The 18,376-nt window shown below is 34.6% G+C and overlaps 1 protein-coding gene across 1 annotated transcript in view; it reads right to left on the reverse strand.

Annotated features, from left to right (window-relative positions):
- LOC109047728 (fibrillin-2-like) overlaps window positions 1-18,376 on the reverse strand; it is a 71,964-nt gene that overhangs the window by 26,329 nt on the left and 27,259 nt on the right. Inside the window, 25 exon segments of the mRNA XM_042749509.1 lie at window positions 380-502; window positions 590-712; window positions 791-893; window positions 895-917; window positions 2,268-2,393; window positions 3,540-3,662; window positions 3,753-3,890; window positions 4,091-4,168; window positions 4,246-4,338; window positions 4,895-5,020; window positions 5,991-6,218; window positions 6,449-6,574; window positions 6,667-6,717; window positions 7,270-7,407; window positions 7,886-8,005; window positions 8,114-8,239; window positions 8,405-8,504; window positions 8,605-8,609; window positions 8,792-9,067; window positions 10,469-10,591; window positions 10,949-11,074; window positions 11,996-12,146; window positions 12,309-12,495; window positions 12,621-12,786; window positions 14,751-14,903. Of these exon segments, the coding sequence (XP_042605443.1) occupies window positions 380-502; window positions 590-712; window positions 791-893; window positions 895-917; window positions 2,268-2,393; window positions 3,540-3,662; window positions 3,753-3,890; window positions 4,091-4,168; window positions 4,246-4,338; window positions 4,895-5,020; window positions 5,991-6,218; window positions 6,449-6,574; window positions 6,667-6,717; window positions 7,270-7,407; window positions 7,886-8,005; window positions 8,114-8,239; window positions 8,405-8,504; window positions 8,605-8,609; window positions 8,792-9,067; window positions 10,469-10,591; window positions 10,949-11,074; window positions 11,996-12,146; window positions 12,309-12,495; window positions 12,621-12,786; window positions 14,751-14,903 (3,132 nt within the window).

Here is an 18,376-nt window from a genome sequence, read left to right on the forward strand (position 1 = left end):
CATAAAATATATAATAACAGAGTACTATTATACGCTTCATGTCTGTATCTTTATGTATACATAAATATACACAGTACACACATATATTATGTGCACAAAAACTTGATTTTTGTTGTGATTTTAATGTAAATTAATAATTTGAATACATTTAAAATAAAAAAATAATAATATATTTTTATGAAAAATAAAATTATAGTTTAGTTTATGTTTAGTTTGTTTTGTTTTGTTTTTGCTTTATAAGTAAAGATTATTTTATTATTTTACTTTAATTTGACTTAATTTAACAAATTAAAAGTGAACTACACAAACAAACAAATACAACAACTTCATAAAACAAAGGCTATTAAACATGAAATGAAAAGCGTGTGTTGAGTGATACCGGAGCAGGTGAATCCGTCGCCGTTGAATCCCTCCTTACAGGTGCATCGGTACGATCCCGGCGTGTTCATGCACTCAGCGTTCGGGTTACAGTTGTGTTCTTCCGTCACGCACTCGTCCACATCTGCAGCCACGCAAAAACAGCCTCAAACCACATCCAGGACTCTAACGTTAACCTGCCGATCACTGCTCATCAGTGCTCGTCACTCACCGACGCACTTGATCCCATCGCCCTCCCAGCCGTCGCGGCAGCGGCACTTGAAGCTCCCCGGGACGTTGACGCAGGAGGCGTGCATGTCGCAGTTATGAGCGCCGACCTCACACTCATCGATATCTGATGCAAAACAAACACTTTACAGCAGCTGGTCTTTTCGTTTGAGGTTAGACTCGATTCTTGAGGGATCTGGGTTACCTGTGCATCCGGTGGAGCCCTTCTTGGGTGGGTATCTTATCTTGAAGTGGTATATGAGGTGGCATTTGGTGTTTTAGGAGTCTTTGTTCGTTTTGATGTTCGGGATTCAGATCGCATTCGTTCACATCTGGACGAATACAAGACAGGACAGATCAAGTTAGGACATAATACGAGCCTATTAAAATATACAGAAATGGCATTACACTATCATGACTAAACATCAGAATAAAAATATACAAAGAAAAAAAAACGGAAGTTAATAAATAAATGCAATAAAATAATTCATATAAAAATTCAATACAATCAAAATCAAGCTTATTTTGAATACAATTAATTAAGGTAACGTTAAATAATAATAATAAAAAAATATTCATAAAAATAATTCATAATTTATATGTATTTTAATTTTTTTTGGAATTATTTATTGTGGTAATTGTAATTTATTACTTCGTAACTTACAAGAAAGATAGAAAAGTAACACAAACATACAAATAAAAAATAAAATGGCAAACATTTGAATAATTCATAAATTATACAATAAATCAAGGTAACTAAACATTCAAATTATTTAATTAAAACTAAATTATTATTTTTTATTTAAAAGTAAAAAAAAAATTGATGAAATAATTAATAAAGTCAAGGTTACTACACATTCAATTTAAATGGTCTAATTATTAACTTAAAAGTAAATTCTTAGTTAATAAATTACAATAAAGATGAAAAGGAAATGATTCAAGCATACAAATAAAAAAATAAAATGGCAAAAATTTAATGATTTGTTAAAAAAATAATAAAATAAATCAAGGTTAATAAATATTAATGTTTTAAATCAAGGTAACTAAATATTAATTTTTTTTTTTTTTTTTATTAGTTGTAAATTATTATTTTTTTATGTTAATCAGTTTTACTTAATAATTTTTAAATTTAATTATGTTTTAATTTTTAATTACAAGTAAAGCATTACTGTTTTATTATTTAATTAAAAGTAAACGAAAAGTCAATTAATTTTTTTTTTTTTTATTTAATTAATTAGTTTGGTTATGTAGAATTAAATTGTGTTAATGTATTTAATTTTTTTTTGTTTTTTTATTACTTAAATAAAAATACAGAAAACAAACAAACAAATTAAAATAATTTCTAAAAAGAAAATGAATCGAGGTTAATAAGCATTAAAATTAATGTAAAATATTGAATAAAAAGTAAATATTACTCTTTTCATTTAAATTACATAAACATAAAATAATTATTAAAAAAAATCAAGGTTACTAAGGATGATAATTTAATTAATTTACTACTTATTTTTATTATTTAGATTACACAAAAAACACTTCTTAAAAAATAAATTCATTAAATAAAGGATACTATAAAAATAATTTAAATAAAAGTAAATGATATTACACATGTTTACTATTTAAAAGTAATACACACACACACACACACACACAAATGTAAACATGAGTTGAGTTGCGTGTCTCACCGATGCAGGTGCGCATGTCCATGGAGGCCATGAAGCCGTCGTAGCAGAGGCAGCGATATTCTCCAGGGATGTTCGTACACTGGCCACCGTCGCAGATGTCCGGCGTGTCTTCACACTCATCGATGTCTGCGGGAGAGACGAGGATCAGTGTGTGTGTAAGTGTGTGTGTGTGTTAGAGCTGCACGATTCTGGATAAATTGAGATTCTCCCACCATTCTGAGCTAAACAAAATAATGTCAAAATATTAATTGCTGCAGTCTGTTTAAGTATAAACATTTTAATATATGTGACCCTGGAGCACAAAAGCAGTCATAAGTAGCACAGGTATATTTGTAGAAATAGCCAACAATACATTGTAAGGGACAAAATTACCCATTTCTCTTTTATGCCAAAAATCATCAGGATATTAAGTAAATATCATGTTCCGTGAAGATATTTTGTAAGTTTCCTACCGTAAATGTATCTAAACTTAATTTTTGATTAATAATATGCATTGCTATAATAATATATGCATTGCTAAGAACTGCATTTGGACAACTTTAAAGGCGATTTTCTCAATATTTAGATTTTTTTGCACCCTCAGATTCCATTTCATAGTTGTATCTTGGTCAAATATTGTCAAATCATAACAAACCATACATCAATGGAAAGCTTATTTATTCAGCTTTCAGATGACATATAAATCTCAATTTCAAAACATTGACCCTTATGATTGGTTTTTGTGGTCCAGAGTCACATATAGGCCTAATATATGTATTTAATATATAATATATTTAATACACCAATTTTTTGTGTTTTAATGATGAAAAAGTTGTTTGAATAAATGATTCAGTGACTCACTCAGAAATACTTCACTTGTTTTATTACTGGTTGAATCAGCGTTTTTAAACAAATCTCTTGAATGAATGATTCAATAACAAATAAATTTTTAACAGTCACTTGTCGCCACCTAGTGGCGATATGATGCAATTGACAAACGTTATTTAAAGTGCGCATCACACTCACAAAAGACGACCTCCTCTATTTTGATCGCTACCACAGTAATCAATGTTTACATCCGAACTATAAACTTTCATCCCAGTATTTCTGAGATAATATGAATGACTGTAAGACAGAAATAATACCTTGTGGTATTATTTTAATTATTGTTAGTATTATTAATAGACACGGGCAAATCGTTGTCATTTAGAAATCAGATGGCGCAGGTGTCTGGGTGATCTTTTAACGATTAATCTCACAGCTCTAGTGTGTGTGTGTGTGTGTGTGTGTTACCGGCGCAGGTCCTGAGGTCAGGCATGAGCGCATAACCTTCGCTGCAGCTGCATTCGTAACTTCCCTCCGAGTTCGTACAGTGAGTATCACAGCCGCCGTTCATGATGGTGCACTCGTCGATGTCTGTGAAAATGAGAAGAGGCACGTTTATAGTTGATGAACTGATCTGCATCGTTAGTTTGATGCGTGCCGATGTCGGTGGAGGTTTCTCACCCACGCAGCCCTGTCTGTCGGGCGTCACCTGGTATCCCGTGTCGCAGGAGCACTGATAGGTGCCCACCATATTCACACACTGACCGTTCCTGCACAGGTTATCACTCAGCTGACACTCGTTCACATCTGAGGGGGAAAAAATCAAATAATAATTAACGTGCATTTTAATTAAATATCAATAAACTGGTAAAAAAATAAAAATTAAATCATATAAAATTATACACAGTTAATCTGTGATTTCGTAAAAAAAAAAAATCATATAAAATTATACACAATTCCACTCAGATTATTTGTTGTTTATTAAATCTAATGTTTTCACCACAGCGGGTGTGTGTCGTTCTCATGAATGAGCTTGTTTTTTAGGCTGCACGTCCCGCCGCGGCACAGCAGGGGGTTGCGCTCGCACTCGTCGATGTCTGCGGGACAGAGAGAGAGACGCTGTGACACACAGGCTTTCAGAGGCCGGGAAGAACGTCCAGGGTTCGAGTCTCACCCATGCAGTTCTTCATCATCATGAAGCCGCTCTCGTAGCCGTCGAAGCACTCGCACTCGAAGCTGCCGGGCGTGTTGACGCAGACGCCGTGTTGTCAAAGGTGTGTATGGGGTGGTGGTGTACTTGTATATATGTGTGTGGGAGGGGAGGGGATCAGTGTGAGTAGTGGTGGTGGGATAGTACGGTGTATTTGGGTTTTTGTGGATGAGTTTTGGTTTTTGGTTGGGAAAATACGGAGAAATTAGATTTTTCTGAATGCATTGTGATTCTTCCTCGAAGCCGTACTCTGCTCGTTTCCAAATCCTTACACACACTTGAACCTAAAATAATCGTTCATAAAATTCGAAAAGGTTGAAGCGAATAACACGGTTGTTCACAGTGGGCTGTGTTTACATTAATCTCGTGTCATAAAAGCATTCTGAGCTGAGGTGAAATTACATGAGCATTTGAGTGTGTGGATAAAAACTGGATTAGAGCGCCATCTACTGTTAAAAACTAAGCTCAGAATTGATTCCAGAGAGAATCACGATGCATTCGGAAGATCTCAGAATCGATCTACGAAGCGATTCTGCATTGATTTTAGGTCACAGCATGAGTGAGCGGCGCAGTGTAACGCCTGTCGGCTTTGATTTAGTGTTTGATGTTTGACCTGTGCAGTTCCTCTCCTCCATGGTGAGGGCGAAGCCACTGTCGCAGCGGCATTTGAAGCTTCCGATGGTGTTTCGGCATGTCCCGTGAGTGCACAGGCCTCTGAAGACCTTACATTCGTTCACATCTGCAGAGAAACACAGGCTCATAACCTCATTATTCAACACAGAGAAAAATCCCTAAAGAAATACCACAAATCTGACTTTCCGTGTCTGTGTTTTTGTGTATCTTGTTTTTGTTTGGTTGTAATTTTGACTTTCCGTGTCTGTGTTTTTGTTGTGGATATTTTATATACATTTTGTCCGCTTGTATATAAATTATATTAATATTTGTTTTTTATTTAAATTCGTAAAAATATTATATAATAGTTATTATTTATTTATATACTGTTTATTATCTATTAATATATATATAGTCAATTTGTATTGTAATTTTTATTTAATTTAATAAAAAGGATAATGTGAATGTTTTAGGTAACAATTATATATCTTTATTAGAATTGTATTTATATTTAATATGTTGTTGTTTTTTTTTTTGGTTTTTATTTTATTTATTTGACTCAGTCTTCATTATATATATATATATATATTATATATATATATATATATATAATATATACATGGTTTTATATTAATAAAAACAAGTTGACAATTCTATATGAAATTTATATTATATAATATCTATACTATAATATATATATACATATATATATACACATATATATATATATATATATTTGACTCAGTCTTCATAATAAATATATATATATATATATATATATATATATATAAATTTCATATAGAATGTTTAACTTGTTTTATTATTGATATTTGTATTAATATATTATTATAATATAAATTATATAATAAGCCATAATATCAGCATCAGCAATTTTTATAAAGTATCAGTATTGGTGAGATATTGGAAGCCGATTAAAAAAAAAAAAATTAAAATGTTGTAAACATTTTAGATGTATAATATCGACCAGTATCGGTTATCAGCCAAAACAACATAATTATCGGTATCATAATATCGGTTACAATTTTCTATATCCGCTCATCCCTATGAATAAATGACACACAGCTGTGATGCTGCACCTTTGTAGAAGGGTCGTCCTGTCAGGATGTCTCCTCTGTTAGCGATTCCAGGTCCCCTCGGGCAGATGGTTTTGAATTCGGGGGTGTTTGGTTTGGGACAGGCCTCACAGTCCACACCCCATGCCGCTCCCACCGTACAGCAGCACATATCCACGCGATACCGGCCCGGTAACGGCTCCACACACTCATCCTCGTCCCATTTCATATAACACTGCTCACTTCTGATGTCTACAGGACACACAGACCACTGTAAATCACTGCTGTTTGGTTCTCACATGTTGTTAGTTAAAAAAAAGAAAGATTGGTTTTGATTTGGGTCAGTTGTCCTAAATCATCATAAATCAGTCATAAAAAAGTTTTTGGTTTAAAAAAATATTCATGTTGATGTATTATGCTGTCTGAAACCAATAAATCAACTAAAGCAATAAATAATTTGAGAAACGAATATGTTTCCATACCAACACATGTTCGTCCGGCTCCGTCCAGTGTAAGTCCCTCCGGACACTCGCATCGGAACGAGCCCTGCGTGTTCACACAGCGTCCGTTTGTGCACACGCCGGGAAACACCTCGCACTCATTAATATCTAAAGACAGAGCAGAAATGGGATGCATCATCATACAAAGCTCAAGATAGATAATATTGTTAACGCAGCAAAGGATTGTGGGTAACACGTACCTTCACACACAAGTCCCTTCATGCGAGCGAGACCTTTCGAACAGGCTGGATCTGTAGAAAATACATGTCAAAAACTTTGTTTTGTGTGTTAAAGATCGCGTCTTTAAAAGCAAACATTGGTTCATTTAGCTTTTCATTAATACTTTACATTTTGGCTTAATTACATTTGCCTTTCCTTTTTTTTTCAAAAATTAAAACGTTCACATGACTCTTTTTAATAAATATTTATTTCATTTAATTAATATAAATAAATACAAATTAGCAATTTATATACAATATCTAAAAAAAACTATAATCATTTAAATATAAATCAAATAATAATAAATAAATATAATTATTTGTTATCTAAAAGTTTCGCAATAATCTTTTATTAAATTAAATTAAAATGAATTCAATGAATATAAATTGTAAACAAATTGGCAAAACTTATATAAAATACACAAAAAATAGAATTATTATTTAATATAAAAAAATTACAATAAATAAATAATTATTTTAAAGTCAATCACCTATGTAACCAAACAAGCCTTTTTTTAAAGTCAATCACCTATGATTTAAAAAAAAAAAAAATTTTAGCATGTTGCTTTTTGCATATGAACCAACCAATTTCGCAGCGTTCACATGGGCTTCCCCAGGCCGCCCCCAGCGTAGAGCAGCACTCGGACTTCAGCGTGGCCCCGTTTATATTCACCTCACAGCGGCCGTCCTGGATGTTTAGCCAGCAGGTTCCTTTCATGCTGTCTGCATGTAGCAAATAAGTGAAAGAGAACCAAAAAAGCGTGACAATGACAAATGGACATTCTGACATTTGGAGCGCCTCCCCTGCGGAGAGTCATTGCATCTCTGCAGATACAGTATATAAAAACTAACTCTGATATCTAGTGGGATGGGATCACAGTGGGCATTCATGCTGAAAGCACAAACGCGCGACCTATTGCCTTCATACTCCATTAATTTCAATCAAACAACATTCAGTTTCAGACAAAGAATGAAAACTGCCAGGCTAGAAATGAATAAAAGTAACAGAATGCCATCTAAAAACAAAATAATCATCGACACGCACATCACTATGCTAATGTTGCAACATAAACTTAAGTAGAGTTTGGTTGCGTATTTAGCAGTTGCATTTTAAACATTTTAAAAAACACATTTAATAGCCACTAAACTATCCATAAGAGATCCACCAATCTCGCTGTTACCAACAACGTTTTGTACTTGCCTACGCAGATGGTGTTGGTGGAGTCCAACTTGCTGCCGTGGGAACATTCACAGTTGAAGGAACCGGCTACGTTGCGGCACACACCATTGATGCAGGGGTTGGAGTCACATTCGTTGATGTCTGAACAAAAGGATGACAGTTAAGAATGAAAGATACAATGTTTACAATTTTATGTGAAATTCACGAAAAAACACAATGAACGAAAAAAAAACGTAGTCGAAAGGAAACCTTCGCAAGTCTCAGAGTCAGCTTTGAAGGAGAATCCTTTGGGGCAAGAGCAAGTGTAACTTCCGGGCGTGTTTCTACACATGCCATTGTCGCACAGTAACCGATTCACCAAACATTCGTTAATGTCTGAAAGATACGCAAAAAGTTTACAAAATTCATTAAAACACAACTACTACTCATAGGTTTCAGAGCAATGTTGTACAAGAAGTCTTTTGTACCCGAAACATAGTAGAAGCTAAGTTTTGCTACCTAATAAAAACTTACGTAATAAAAAAAAATCGCGCAACTTACCCACGCAATTCTTGCCGCTAGCGTCGGACTCGTAGCCGATGTTACAGATGCAACGGTAGCTCCCGCGCAAGTTCTCGCAGATCCCGTTTTGACAGAGATTCTAGGACAGTCCAAAGCGCATTCATTGACTGGGTCTGGCACAAGTCAAAACCAAAATCTAGTCCTGTACAAAGCGCATTCGTTGATGTCTGCGAAGAAACCAAATCTAGTCCGTTAGCATTTAGCATTCATAAACGATTAGCAAATTAGCAAAAACTGACTTAGAAATTCGGCTGTGAAAAAACAAACAACGTTAGCCACCTGCTAGCACACATGTCAAAAGCTAACACATGTTGCATTAATATTAAAGGATCGTTCGCGACTGGAAGGTGTATCGTTGTGGTTTACCAGAGTTGAACGCCGGGCAGGGTTGGCAGGGTTCTCCAAAGCCATGTTCAGGGTTGGCACAGCAGCATTCAGACTTCGTCACTGCCCCAGGGAATGGACGCGAACACGTGCCCATCTTTATTGCGCCATAGCAGGTGGTGCGCATGTGGGTGTCCACGCAGACGCGGCCGTCCATGTCTATGGCTAGTCCTGGCGGGCACTCGCAGCGGAAAGAGCCCTCGGTGTTCACGCAGCGGCCGTTCATACAGATGCCTGAGGTCTGGCATTCGTCGATGTCTGTCAGAATGAAGCAAAGAAGGAAATAGCACAAGCCATTTGAGAATAACACGTCAATAACGAATAAAGATGTCAAGTTTTTGTATTTAAGAGTGAATAATGGATGGAGATGTCGAAGGATGTTTGAGAACACATGAAAGACTAATGTCAAACGTGTACCAATGACATACAAATATACGCAAATGCAAATGAGATTGAAAATTTTCAATGAGAGAATGATTTTCTGAGAATAACAACTTAAATTTTGGTCACTAAAGACATTGATTAATGACATCAGATGCGAGAACCAAAGACGTCTCAAGATGTGTGGCATTAGAATTGTAATTAAAATTAAGAAAGAAAATATAATTTAGATTTTAATTAAGAAAGAATATATTGTTTGTTTTTTAGTTGTTGTTGAATATGGTGAAATGTTATGCGTTTATGTCACAATGTGATTTTGAAGAGCTGCACTGAAGGAACGAATTTGGTCATTAAAGTCTTCATTGATAAATGAGCACCAGATAGACACCTCAAGACAGGCCAAGTCAGTTTTGATGCCAAACTAACCAAAAACTCCAATTGAAAATGAGATTTTAGCAGTTTAGCATTTGTTTCATTCATAAAACTATGGCAAAACTCTGAAAATGTTCAAATGTTCATCGATGTCTGTCAGAATTTAATGAAGACGAAAATATCGTAAAACCACTACAGAACAACATGTCCATAATGAATAATGGATAAATAACAAGCAGTCACCAAACGCGACAACCAAAGACGTTTGACATCACTGATATGAAAACTAGCTTGATATGTCTTGTCAGTGACATTAAATATCATTTGTTCTTGCGACTTTACAATTGATGTCGAAAATGATGTAGTAATGTGCGAATATATGGTGTTGAAATGTGAGGAAATGAAGAGTTTTAAGGGAGTGTTTTCTTTGAATTTTGGTTTTAATATAATTTTTTGTCATATGGTAATTCATTTCGGATGCGAGAACCAAAGACGTCTGAAGAAATCAGATTTGACGTCAAACTTGCAAAAATGCACAATTGAAAATTACATTTTAGCAGTTTAGCGTTTGTTTCATGCACAAAACTATTGAAAGACTCCAAAAATGTTCAAATATGTGCAAAATTTAATATTTAAAGAACAAAATTGATTATTATTGATTAATGAATAAATAACAAATGGTCACCAGATGCGAGAATTTAATTAAAAAATCAGATTTGAAGTCAACTTGAAGAATGCGCCGTCTGAAGAAATCAGATTGAAGTGGAAATTCGATTTTGGTGATTTAGCTTTTGTTTCTATTCAAGACACTTCTTAAATAGTGTTTATAGTATTTTTTGTTTAAATTTGATTTTTTTTGTAATGTATTTTGATGTTTTTAGGTTCAATAATCCCAGAAATGCTCACCAGTGCAGTAGCGTCCATTGGGCGCCAAAGCAAATCCAGGTTTGCAGATACACTTGAAGCTTCCGTCTTCATTTAAGCACATGCCGTTGAGGCACATGTTGGTGGTGGCACATTCATCATGATCTAGAGGACAAGAAAACACTCTCAGTGTTTCTAAAAAATTACACTATAAAACAAACTCTTGATGTTCAGTTTAGTTCTTGGACTAACTGTATTCATCAAAATTATTAATTAAAAATGTTTATTTTAACCTTCTGACACCCTCCACCCGCCCCAAACTCCAAAAGAGATTTATAAAACATTTAAAACAATTTTAAGCACTTTAATGCAGGATTTATAGTATATAATCAAATATTCAGCAATCAAAGAGGTGAAGCATGTAATTTTGTGTGAATATTTAAAAATACTGAGTGTAAAAACACGAAAAACTTATATATTAGGTGGTTCAGAGTTTGTTAAAGTTGCAGTTTAAGTGCTTACCGACGCAGTTCTTCCCGTCAGGACTGATTTCAAAGCCAGCATTACAGATGCACTGGAAACTTCCATCCGTGTTCACACAGCGTCCGTTACGGCACATAACGCCGTTCACGATACACTCGTCGATGTCTGAAGCAACAGGAACAGATTAGTTACAGTCGTCCACTAGAGAGCGCTGGGCAGTGTGAAGTGAAGTTATGCTGACTTTCATCATGACATTCATTATAAATGGATTATTCACAATGGGTGACACTGAGCACAGTGACATTAATGTGCTGACGTTCATCATGACATTCATTATAAATGGATTATTCACAATAAACTGTCATACAATAAATTAATATATATATATATATGCCTATTTATAGTATCATATATAATATACCCACACACATTTTTGAATTGAGTTAAGGTTAAGCAAGTTTTAAGATATAAAAATATACACATAAAAGATATAAAATAAGCATATAAAAATGACTAAAATGAAGAATGAAATAACTAATATATAATATTACTATAAGTTATTTAATATAAAATATTAACCATCTTGCCTCCATTCAAATTTTAATGGGTCATATAAAATTAACTAATTAGCTAAAATTAAAATATTATGCATTCACTGATTATGTAACATTAGTTGTATTTTAAGCAAAACATTTTAATAATAAAACAACAAAAACAACAAAATTAACATACTTTACAAATAATATATACATGTAACTATAATTAATTTAAACATTTTTTGCATGGGTAGCAAGAAATTGTAAAAAAAAAAAAAAAAAAAAAAAAAAAAAAAAAAAAACTAAATTAATAACAATATAAATTAATAAATTAAATAATAGTGTAGGCATGGAGCACAAGTCTAGAAAATGATATAATATAATTCTAATTTTCTACTAATAAAATATCATAATAATATAATATTTTTTTTTTTTTAGCCCTAAAGACTTTTGAATGTAAAAATGTTTTGCATTAAACATGTTCTAGCCCTAAATTGAGAAACCACAGAAATGTTTTTGGCATGTAATAGAATTATATCATGCCACAAACCAATGCAGGCCTGTTTGGTGGGAGTTCCCTGGTATCCCTCGTGACATTTGCAGTGATACGATCCTTGTGTGTTGACACAGTCTCCATTCACACACGGGTTACTGACACACTCGTCCACATCTGAGGGTAGAAAGCAGATGTATGAGAGACACTATTAATCAATAACATGTGCTAAAATATTGACAAAATCAGCTGTTTATAACCCTCAGGCCTGTGGAAGTCAAGCAAACCACCGACAGATGGCAGCAGAGGACATTTCAGATCATGCCAGCATTCAAGACACTGACTTTTCTTGACTGAAAGATGAATGCACAGGTTTATGGATGCAGGTCCGCCGCGCACGCCGTCCTGCCGGTATCCCCATGTATGCAATTTCAGCGGGTGAGCTGCCCATGTTGCAATTGCAGCGGTAGCTGGTGGGCGTGGGAATGCAGCGGCCGTTCAGGCACAGGTTGGTGAAATGTTTTTGCACGTGTATATTGTTGTCTCGTTCAGCTGGCCTGAGCACAAACAGGAAAACACCATTGAGTTATGCTTGCACACGTCGATCGTGGTCTCGTTCAGCTGGCCTGAGCACACCATTGTCCTCCATTTTGCCATTTCCGTATGGTGTGCTCGCGCGAACGCGGGGGCGCCAGTTAAAATGTAGCCGCCGCCGTTTCCGTTCTGCGAGGGACCTTTGCCGTAGCTGCCAATACCGATGTTCAGACCGCCGTTGCCGTCGTGGATGATCCCGCCGCCGTTACCGGTGGCAAACGGAAGCCTCTGGATGCACAGTCGTCTGTATTCATCTGCAAATAAACAATAGATGCTTTTACACTATACCAGTTGCAGGGAGATGGAAATATATTGCAACTTTGTACAAGCTTCAAATTGCAGAAATTCCTATATATATTCCTACTTTAAATGCACTTTTTAATAACTATAAAATTATTTTATTTGTCAATATTAAATATATAACAATGGTATTACATATGTTTATTTATAAAGATATACTTTAAATTAACTTTTTAAAATATATATATATATATTGCCAATTTTTGTTTAAATAATAAATGTAACAGTTTGCACTTAATTAACATATACATTAACATATGTAGAAATTACAATAAACTAATAATAAATATAATATCTAAATATATATATAAATATATATATATATATATATATATATATATATTCTATATATATATATATATATATATAGTTTATTGCAAAGTCTATGTATGTTCCTATATATTTTTTAAACTAGTACATTTAAATTTATAATATATATTTTATTTATATAATGTATATTATTTTATTATATACTATTTTATGTACGTACACTAAAATAATATACAATGTATAAGTTTTGTAATATTTTTTAAACTTTAAACAAATAATTTCCTTAAATTTTGATAATATAAACAAAGATCTACTTATAAATGGACATGAAAAACAACGAAATAACTGAGCTTTGCTTGCGCATTAAACGAAAGCAGAAAAACCAAGGATTTGGCAGCCGCTCGACTCTTGCATTCCTGCGGAAGACACACGACGGTGTCAAAGAGGAGGGAAGGGCGTAAAACACACGGGTGAGAAGAAGTGGGAATGAAAGAGAACGTTTTATTATCCCGAGGGACGATGGCTTTGCTGACCTGACATGTATTTATCGTGATTTTGTGGTGAGGTACAGTATGTCTGGAGCGATTCATCAAAGAGCTCTACTCAAAGGTCAAACGCTCACACATCTGAAGAAACTGCTCCTTCGGAATGATGTTTTTATTGTAATACAGTACGAGAAGACTCAACACTCATTTCAGCGTATCATGAAAGGATCATAATGTACTTTAAAATCTGTGCAGTTTAGAATTACATTAAAAATACCACAAAAGATGGCATGTAATACAGTTTTCTTTCTGTATTTCCTGTTGAAAAGTAAGTTTGGACCTTTTTTGAAGGTGCCAATCGTCTTTAGGTTGCATTACAGCCATGAACTATGCTACTTGCTATCACTATTCGTAAGCAAAAGCTTCAAAAAAATCTCATTTAAATGTGAATATATGCTAAATATATTTTAGAAGCATACTAGCATACAGATGTTAGCCTCAAAGCTTACATACATGGACTACAACCATTGAATTTATATATTTTTTTATTATATATAAGCTATCTTTAAGGCATATTCTAGCATACAGATGTTAGCTGCTAACAGACGTGGACTAAAAGTTCTAAAAAGCTCATTTTAAAAGTGCATTTATAATACATATCTTTTAAAGGTATGCTAGCATACAAATGTTAGCCTCAAAGCTAATAGATGTGGACTAAAAACTTTTTAAAAAGTTTTAAAAAGCCAATTTTAAAATGTGTGTTTATGCAAATTGTCTCGTAGGAGTATGCTAACATACAGATGTTAGCCTCAAAGCTAACGGACATGGTCTATAAACTTCAAAAAAGCTCTAAAAAGTTATAAAAATCTAATTTTAAACATGTATATAAACTAAATATATATTTTAAGTATGCTAGCATACAGACACTAGCCTCAAAGCTAACAGACATGGATTAAAAACAATTTTAAGTATGCTAGCATAAAAGTGTATATACATACATATCTTTAAGAATATGCTAGCATACAGACATTCACAAAGCTCAACAAATAAAGTTAGAAACTCTAAAAATCACTGACAACATTCAAATTTCTAGCATTAGTAATAGTAATAGTAATGTTTGACTTCTTAGCTGTAATGCTAGTGATTAGCATGAGCCCACTCACCAGATCCTCTGACGGGGCACATCTCTGGGATGTGTCCGAGTGCCCAGCAGCGGCCTGTGTCGCAGCAGCACTGCATCTTGGTGTACTGACCGGACAGTTCGCTCGCGCATCGGCCATTCGCTAAAGTAGAGAAACACGTACCGACCCGATGATCTATGAGAGAGAGCGAGAGAGATATCAGAAATGCTGTTTTTTGCCTAGTATGCATACTGTAAACAATATGTGAATTTCGTCAGAATTAGCAGTATGAAATAACATTATACTGTATACCACAATGCAATGCACTCAACTTGGCCTTTCATTTTAAGTGAGAGGCAATAGGTGCGTCCCAAATCGCGTACTTACGTATGCACTATTCTATAATGTTTTGTAGTATAAATAGTGCGAGTAGTGTGTTCACACTGAAAATTCCAAAAAGAATAAGTGCACTTTAAATACCCGGATGATTCACTTAAATAACCAAAAAAAAACTAAGTGTGGAATTTTGGAATTATGTTGCAAAGGGGGAGGGGCTAACAGACTTTGATTATTCATGACAAAATAACATTATAAAATTCATTCTTTACATGGTTGTGTACGTAGTGCATAAGTACATAGTGTATAGTGCATCATTTGGACCGCAGTTATTGACCTGGAAATAACATAAACTATTATTTTAACTCCTCTTTTTGACTCGAATTGCCAAAAGTGATGACATTTATACCAGTTTATTAACTCCAAATACCACTAATGCTTTTCTCGCAAGTACAGTCGTACTTCGCAGGAAGTCAGGTCCATGCATGCCCTTTTACACGGTCCCCTAGCAGGAAGTTAATTTATGAGGTGGGAGCCTGAGAAAGCCACTGGAGGTCCGAAAGCATAAGGCTTGAGATGGGACGTTTGCTCAGTCAAGGTCAACGAGGGGGGCTGGTTGTGATAAGGTGCGTACACTAACGTGAGCAAACCATGCGAAAGGGGGGTGAGAGTCGATTAACTCAGCTAATGAGCCAGCACTCTGCCATAAATCAAATCCATGTGGAGTAATCTCAGCCAATTACGTCGTACCTAAGAAACCCTTAGTCTAGAGGTTGCATGTGCACACTCCTGAACAGCAGCCTCCTGGGATCGACCCGGCCTGAGGGGGGCACGGTGGGTTTCGCAAGCATGGTGATGGGAAACTGGCTTCAATTGGAACCAGACCTTCTCTCGAGCCTCAAAGAGAGATTTTTCGTGTTCGCATTGGGGCCCCGCGGTGCATTAACACTGATTAGCGTCAGGCAAAATGACTCCCCACGGCCTGGTTTTGTGCGATACAAAACACCAACGCAAAGATACCACAAAACTTTTGCGCCACCTTTGGTTTCTGGCCTAAAACAATGTCTAAATAGCTTGTTGTTGGTTACTAATAACATGGTTTCCCTTTGGAATAACATGCACTGATAAATAGCGCACAATTACGAAATTCAATTTTGATTTCACATCAACTTTCGAACATTATCCCATGACATCATGCTCCCAAAACCATTTTGGCTTTCTTTTTCTGTATGTCAGCATGTAGAAAATCATGCAGGCTGCCCGCATTCTCCACTACCACGGGATCCATATGTACAGTGAATGTTTGCCGTAAATCGACACAGGTTTCTGGGAACAAATGAAGGCCGCGTCAATGCGTCATCCAGGGCCGATATCTCACGTTTCTTTATTTGCACCCGGGGACCAGACAGATCACAGGGTTACGAGAGACATATGGGGTGGCGGGAGTGAGAAACTCAAGACGGCGTGTATAAAAAGAGAAGGGAGTGCGAGAGAAACGGACAGTTAAGAGAAAAGACAGAGGCGACGCCAGAGTCAACAGTGCCTCTGCCTCACTGTACTGGAATGTTAGCAGGAGGAAATAGCATCCATGTGACTCTGTTTTCACCGTTGTCCTCTGGCGTCTGGTCCCCCGAGACCGGATGAGACCGTACGAGACCTGTTCGCCAAAAGAAACCAACAAACTCTGTCCGTAACCAAACTGATGTCTCAAACTAAAGAAAGACTAGTTAGTTTGGATTGCGTTTTTAAAGACAATGTGCAATGGTATCACATTTAAATAAGTTCTCATTTGCCAGTGCATTTGACCCCATGTGACGTCATCAGGAAAAAAAAGTAAATTGTTGCATTCATGAAATCACCAAACTAATTTCCAGATATTTGTAAAACCAAACATTTTTCGTAATGCCAATTTACAAAGAAATTTGTTCTCCATGTGTTTCCCAAAATGTTTTGATGAAAGATTATGAAAACAAATATTTTTTTCTTATTGAAAACAACAATCACATCTCATATGACATCTTTTACCCCAAATATTTTAATTTGCAAAGAGATTTATTTGTATGTAAATTGTTGCATTTATGAAACAAAGCCGAACAAATTTCCAGGTAAATTATTTGTGAAAGCAAGAAGTGTGTTACTTTTTTTTTTCTTATAAATAAACCTGTAGAAATTATTTCTGCATGTTTCCCCCAGAATGTTTTGATGAAAGTGTTTTTTTGTTTGTTTTTTGGAAAACAACAATCATTGTAAGATGAGCATGAGTATGACCTCTTTTATCAAAGGGATGTCACACAACCGTTTTTTAATCAATTCCATAACGCAAGCGTGTCCTTCAGCAAAATTGGATTTTTTCGTGTCAGTGTTGTTCTGATATGCACTGAACTGTGCAACACCTGGCTGAGGTTTCATGACAGCGGCTTCACAAACACGATCAAGTTTCTAAAAGGGTTTTACAGCCCAATAATATAAGAGAACATTCATAAGTTCTTATAATTAAATTCTTAAGATGAATGATGATTTTAAATCCTTATGATTAAAGGTTTGTTTCATAATGCAATCTTTAAGTTTTATAATTAAATTTTTTTAATAAAATGTTAGTATGATTGTTGATTTTATAAGTTTTTTATTAAACTTTTTTTTTTATTGTTATTATGAACCTAACGGTTCTTCAAAGTTCTTTGATGTTTCAGAAGAACCTTTTGCTATATTTTGCTAAAATGGACTGAAAATTTTGTTTTCTGAAAAAGAAAAACAACAAAAAGACAGTGTTAACAAAAAACATTAACATACCACGGGGGAATTCTGACACGAAAGGAACCAATTCAAAACCCAAATGATACCTAAAAAGTAAATGATGCCATAGATAAAGCTTTTTAAGTTTATATGATGCCACAGAATAACTTTTAGACATCTTTTGCAAAAAATGGACTGACCATTTTATGTTTGCTAGCAACAGAAATGTAAAAAGATGTTAAAAAAACCTGAGCGTAAAAGTTAATCCTGACATGAGAAATGTTAAGTTATCAAAACAAGAAACTAATTCAAATCTTAAAACGATTCTAAATTCTTGTAAATTTTTAGGTTCATATGATGCTACAGAAGAACTTTATTGCTGACTATTTTAAGTAATCTAACAGTATAATTTTTAAAAAAAAATAAATAATAAATAATAAATAAAATAATGTAGTTTCTGCGGCATTAGCAGCACCAGAACAAAAAAAGTTTACAAAAAAAATAAATAAAAAACAAATAAATTTATTCCGTTTGGTGCCACCAGTGGTGCAGAAATTACACGTTTGACCTGAAAAAATATGTCACTAATTCATCCAGGT

The sequence above is a fragment of the Cyprinus carpio genome, chromosome B22 (genome assembly GCF_018340385.1).
Source record: "Cyprinus carpio isolate SPL01 chromosome B22, ASM1834038v1, whole genome shotgun sequence".
NCBI classification, from domain to species: domain Eukaryota; kingdom Metazoa; phylum Chordata; class Actinopteri; order Cypriniformes; family Cyprinidae; genus Cyprinus; species Cyprinus carpio.